The 6,000-nt window shown below is 37.9% G+C and overlaps 1 protein-coding gene across 1 annotated transcript in view; it reads right to left on the bottom strand.

The window, feature by feature from the left end:
- Positions 1–224: 224 nt before the first annotated feature.
- The window catches only part of MAOB (monoamine oxidase B), a 57,996-nt gene continuing 52,220 nt past the window's right edge, over positions 225–6,000 (bottom strand). The window contains exons 14-15 of the mRNA XM_068916221.1: positions 5,299–5,361; positions 225–4,856 (exon numbers count right to left, since the gene is read on the bottom strand). Of these exons, the coding sequence (XP_068772322.1) occupies positions 4,701–4,856; positions 5,299–5,361 (219 nt within the window). The 3' untranslated portion in view covers positions 225–4,700. The remainder of the gene's footprint in view (positions 4,857–5,298; positions 5,362–6,000) is intronic.

The raw sequence follows: 6,000 nt of genomic DNA, 5'->3' as shown, positions 1-6,000 counted from the left end.
AGCCTACCTATAATAATAGGAACAATTCCTACATCTATATATTAGGAAGAATTATTGCTGAATGTGCTTTTTTTTTCTTTACAGAGTTTTATTTACTGAGAAAATCCAAAGATTTCCCACAGGTGTGAGTAGGAAATGTGAAATGATGTGTTACTAAACAATACTCACCCTTACAATCAAGCCAGAGGGGAGGTTTTAGATGCACAAAACAAAGCCACAAACAGTAATTTGACATGACGATATTTATTGATCCTAATTAAGGTTAAAAAAAGGTTCACAGCTGTCAGATAAAAATATCTGCAGAGCCTATTGAAAAGGGAACTTAAGAAGGAAACGAAAGGAGACAGTCACCACAGAGGCACTTGAGAAAATGCTACAGTTATAAAAGGCACAAATTCATCACACACACAGCATATATATTCCTGCAAAGTGAAGTCACTTTTCTTTTTTCCAAAACACGGAAGCAGGCACCACTTAACACTGACCTGGATTTGTTCACAGGAGACACACTATAAGCTGCAGTCTATGACAACGCATTAACAACTCAACTGTAGAGACACTTAATGAAAGCAAGACCACTTTGGCCATCTCGTTTTTATCTCTATTGAAGAACTGACTGTGATATCAAGGTGGTCTTAAGATGAAGACGTGAGAGGGAATGTTAGTCTGTTTAAAGGTGTATTTGTGGGCGCTTCTAATCTGCATTTTAAGTGGCTTTAGCTCTTGCCTGAGAATACTGGCAGTTCTGTTGCTATTTAATTCTGGCTCCCTTTTGCATCAGCAGTCTGGTAGGACACAGAATTCCTTTTTCCTCAAAAATATTTTTCTTTCATATCTCAAAAAAAAAAAGAACTTAAGACTTTGCACTTCTATAAAGCCTATGTAAGTGAAATCATAGACCCACTGAAGAAGCAGCAAGATTATTTTAATAAAAGCCTCTTGCTTGTCATCCAGGTGTTGAATTCCAATTATGGACAATGCTTAGACATATATTTAAGTGGCATTAATGTCTTTATCTTATTGATAGTGGATGTGCTATTTGGAATCAAAATCTGCATTGAGAAAAAATGTACCATTTACAGAAAGACATGGGGCTGCCTCAGATGGCTCCCTCCTATGTTACTGTTGAGTAGTTTAAACAAGCAGCTTTCAGGTACTTTGGTTAACACAGATTTTCACACTATGACTTGACATTTTTTTGCAATATACAATTGCTATTAGAACAGTGTACAAATAAGTGAACCACCTTTTATAGCAACCTAAGTTCCTTAAAAAATATACATGATTACACAAACCAGTTCATAACAGAAACATGATTATTTTTAAGGTTGTTCCTATAATGCATTTTACGAAGTTGGAAAACTGCTGGATTTTTTCATGACGGTGGATTTTTCATCAAACAGATTAATAAATTATGAATAGGGCACTGCTGAGTACCAGTTAAACCAGATCTGATTTCTCTCTTTGAAGGGTTAGTGCAAAGGGATTTTAAAATGCAAGCCAGTGCTAACAATTCCTTCTACCCACAGGAAAGTAGGAATTTTCAATTATCCACCTACATTAGTCAGTTTTCTCAGCACACTGGCATACACATACACAGAGTGTCATATTTTCCTTTTATTTGGAAGATGTTGAGAAAACAAGAGCAAACACTTGCTTTTAATCACATAGCGGTCATAAGCTCCACAGCATAATCCTAGTACGACACAGCTGTAGAGTCAAAGAGAGAATTCCTAATGCTTAATGAGTCTGGAAAAGGAGTCAAAAACTTTTGACTGTTACTACAAATGTTGCATTCAGACCTCTCAGATCCTTAAAGCTTGGCTAGAAATCTCAGAGGATCCAAATTTAATTTGGGATTTCAGGTAGTCCTGAGTTTTGGCTGTGGCAAATAGCATACGAAAAGCTTTCTTTGTCTGCTTTTTTTGTTGTTGCTTTCTTTTTTGTTTCACCTTGAAACTAAGAAAGAGAAAGGTTTATATCTACACACATATCACTTTAAAAATTAACCAACCTCATGAAAAGCTTTGGTTATGATTCTGATCAGTTCTACCTGTGCCTAAATTCTGTTTTTCCTTGGGTTTTCTGCTCCTGTGGTGCAAAGTATTTTCTTGTTAGACTAGCAAAAAAAACTCTGCCAGATTCAAGAGCAAAAAAGAAAAAGATAGCTATAGTTTGGACATGAATAAAAGCAACCTGTCTTCATCAGTCTCATGGGTTTGCTTCCCCTTTCCAGACCTGCAGAGTATTTCTAGGACAGAGGCGGGACTTGAATTCCAAGTAGTTTTGGCAGGGAAGTCATTCCGCAAATGCAGCAGTTCTCCACATGTTTGCATGTATTACATAAGTATGTATTCACTGTCTAAAACTTACAAATATTACACTTAAGACTTTAAAAATGTCTCCCCACATTTAGGTTCCTATGTCTGTTTTTTTGGTGTGAAAATTATCTAAGCTGCAAAAGCTCTGAGCTTGAACACTTCCCATTCAGCTTTGGGTTCTTAATTTCTTTAGTAAATAAATCACACAGAGAGAAAGCCCAAGTAAAAGTACTTTAGATGTACTCTGTGGCAGACAAATGTCCTAGCCAATTACTGCTCTGTGTGATACAATGAGAAAGGCCACATGTACAGTACTGCACTGTTCTTTTGACTTAAGGATCTTTATGTCTGAAAAGTTCCCTGATGCATTTTAAAAGGCAGTTATGAGAATATTATTTTGTGATAAAATCCAAGCTGCAGCTACAAAAAGCTTTTCAGCTGGCACATTAAGTTTAAAAGAATGAAATCTACGGTCCAGAACCTGATGCACTGCTCACAAACATTACAGCTTTGTAAGTAGTTTAGTGGATTTCCATGGCACCATTTGGAGAGTAAAGTGCTACTCAGCATGAGCAAGGAGATCAGATGCTAGCCCAAAAAGTCTGCATGAGAGTGATGATATAATTCCTTTACCGTCTGCTCACCCAGTTGCTGAATATATTGTTATTACACTTTCCTCCATGTTTTTTTTTTATGCAATGTAATTTCTTTACATATAAGTCATTACTAGTTGAAGAGAGAATTGCAGCGGAGGGGCTCAGAAAAATTCCATCCTCATAAATTTTCTCAAACTCCATGTGCCCTGGACCAAATCCTGCCCTCAGTTATACCTGTGACTTCCTGTTGTGTCTTGCACAGATATAGAATGCAGAATAATCTAGAAAAAAGTACTGTGATGCTTGCAGGCAGGCACCTAAGGTTTGGGGGGGGGGGGTTGCTGGTTTACACTATTTGAAAGGTACTAAACTAGGCAGGGCAGAAGCAGCCGTAGATGACTATCCTACCCATAGTTCTGTTTCATCTCCCTGTCATTTAGGCCCTTGATTAGCTACCAAAACTGCACAGTCAGTACAACACAGCATAGCAGGCTGAACTGTAAGTGCTAATCACATTAATCTTGTTGTTAGGAAATACTGCAGTTCTGAATCAAACTGAATTAAATCAATTCTGAATTAAGCTGTGTTCAGCATGAAGCAAGTGCTGAGAATCTGATAAAGTTTCTATTTATTATTCTAAAGCTGTATTTTCAAGCCCATTGTACCCTACCAGGCAAGAGACAGCCCCTGCCTAAAGGTGTTCAAAGTCTAAACCTAAGTAGATGAAAGAAAGGAAGGAGATAAGAAAATTATGTAAAAGAGCTTTTATGGCCTACTTTACAGCTTCCTGGGATAGGCACAGGTTAATTTGTTCCCTTGATATCTTGCAACAATTTAGGGAGTTAAAACTGTGGAGCCACAGAGGCACTAAAGGGTGAAAAATCTTCCAATGGCTACATCCAAACCCTCACATTAACACAAGGCTCCCAGTCCACACTCAAGGCCAATGTCCTGATCAGCCATATTGCTTTACACATTGGCTGTGGTCTGGAATCTGCCAGTTTTCTAGGCAGAGAAGATCTGGTCGCACCCAGCGACACATGAGCTATGCCCTTGCAGGCAGTGTGAGCACAGCTGGGGCTCCTGGAATTCAACTCCATTGCCAAAGGCAGCAAAGACACTGTCTTTAACTTACTGTGCGACAACTATGCCATTGGAGATGCTAATAAACTATGGGCATACTGGCATAGTGTGGATGGATAAATTTAGAACACCATTTCAAAAGGTATCCTGAACTGTTCTTGAAGTGCTGCCTAGGCTTCAGACATCTGAGGAAAAAAAAAACCTGAAAGATCCCCACCAGTAATTTGCATGAACTAATCTATTATTCTTTAAGCTATGGATTTCTTTTCTCAGTCAGAGACAATGGCCAGAAATACTTTGTTTACAGCTAGAGATGGACATGCCTATGAAGACTTGCAGTCCAGGGTCTGGTTCTGATGCAAATGTAAAAATGACTGGAAATTGAATCAGAACAGGCTTTACTGAGGTATCTTGTCACTTCTGTTCTAAGATCTGGATTAAAAACCTCAAGGTGATAATGCTTGCCAGGGTTTCCTAGAAATCCAACAAAAAATTACTGCTAGAAGTAGGTCTGGATTCAAGGAGTTCTTTTTTCAGTCTGGATCCCCTTTATTTATTATACCTCCCTCCTAGCATCTTCTCTCTACTGTTTTCTCCTCTTCTCCAGTCATGACCTGATTGTGGAGATAGGGAAGTACATGCCAAAAAAAACTCTGAAAAAAAGAAAACAGCAAGTGTGAGGCTTTTTTTGGCACCTTTTTCAGTTTCGAACTAGAAGTCCCTTTTTGTAGGCAAATAGCCCTGCAGCTGCCACAGAGGTGAAGAAAGTGGAAAATCCAATCAACTTTAGCAGTCCTGGTATAGACGGCAAGTTCCTCTCCCAAAAGGTTGTAGTGATGGGCAGAGCTGGAACATCCTGTGGGGAGAGCATCCATTATTAACATAACATACCCACCGTGAGGGTATACAGAGATTTATATCTCTATATATCTCTATTTATAGAGATATAAATCTAAAGCATCTTGCAGCAGAAACAAAAGTGAGTTGAGACAGTTCATGGTATCAAAAAGTACAGGGCCTCGACATTTTCTTCTCATTTAGAAGGAAGAGGAAGAGATGCATGGAAAGGATTCAAAGGTTGGTTAAAAAATACAATTCTTTTTGATTCCATGTTACTGAACCAGTAGATGGGTGCCCTCTCTGGGCTTCTATCATGTTCCTGTTTAGGAAAGGGTGAGTAAGGAAAAGATTCCAGTGGTTTTGGTTTAGGGAATTTAACTAAAAACAAGTCAAAAGAATTTTATCTCATTAGCAGTATCAAAGAAAAAATAATTCACTTAATCTACAGAAAGACTTACAATTGATTCAGGTTCAGGTTTCCAAATTTCACTGTCTGGGATTTTCCTCATAGCAAACAGTATCTGAAAATGAATAACATTTCCTAGTAAGTAACATTCATTCCTCTAAAGGGCAAAAGATTTGGCTTTCAATTTCTGTTTTAAAGTATTACTGGCTTGATTAAGATAACTTAGCAAATAATTCTTTGTGTGTTCAAATTTTAAAGAAAACCTGATCTTTGCACAAGTCATTTCTGGGGAGGCCAGATATTTAGTAAGATACTGCTCCTGGGGAAAGCAAAAACAACAGAAAAACCTCTCCATGCTTAATTATTCCATGTGAGATGTCAGAATTGGACTAGTCCCTATGGGAATAAGGTAATGAGCATGCCTCAGAGTTAAGTACACACTCAGGGCAAAGAGAGGTGTGTATCAGTTACTGAATGGGCAACTTCTATAGGAAGCTAGGAGTCATTTGTTTTGCAAATTTTACCGTGTTGTAGGAAGAGGAACAGGATCCTGCGAGTGATGACAAACCTCATTTTCAGCCAGAGAAAAGCAAGATTTAAAAGAAAACTTTCATAACGGAAAAGTAACCATTCATAGTATCAAAGATACCAGAAATGAGGAGAAAAGCAAAGATTATCTGAAACGATAATAATGAAAGACAGTAAGATGAACTTTTTTAAAAGTAAAATAAAATGAAGGTGATGCTGTTAATGT

Source organism: Struthio camelus, chromosome 1 (genome assembly GCF_040807025.1).
Source record: "Struthio camelus isolate bStrCam1 chromosome 1, bStrCam1.hap1, whole genome shotgun sequence".
Classification (NCBI taxonomy): domain Eukaryota; kingdom Metazoa; phylum Chordata; class Aves; order Struthioniformes; family Struthionidae; genus Struthio; species Struthio camelus.
Note: the sequence above shows the minus strand (reverse complement) of the source record. Positions and strands in the feature narration are given on the sequence as shown.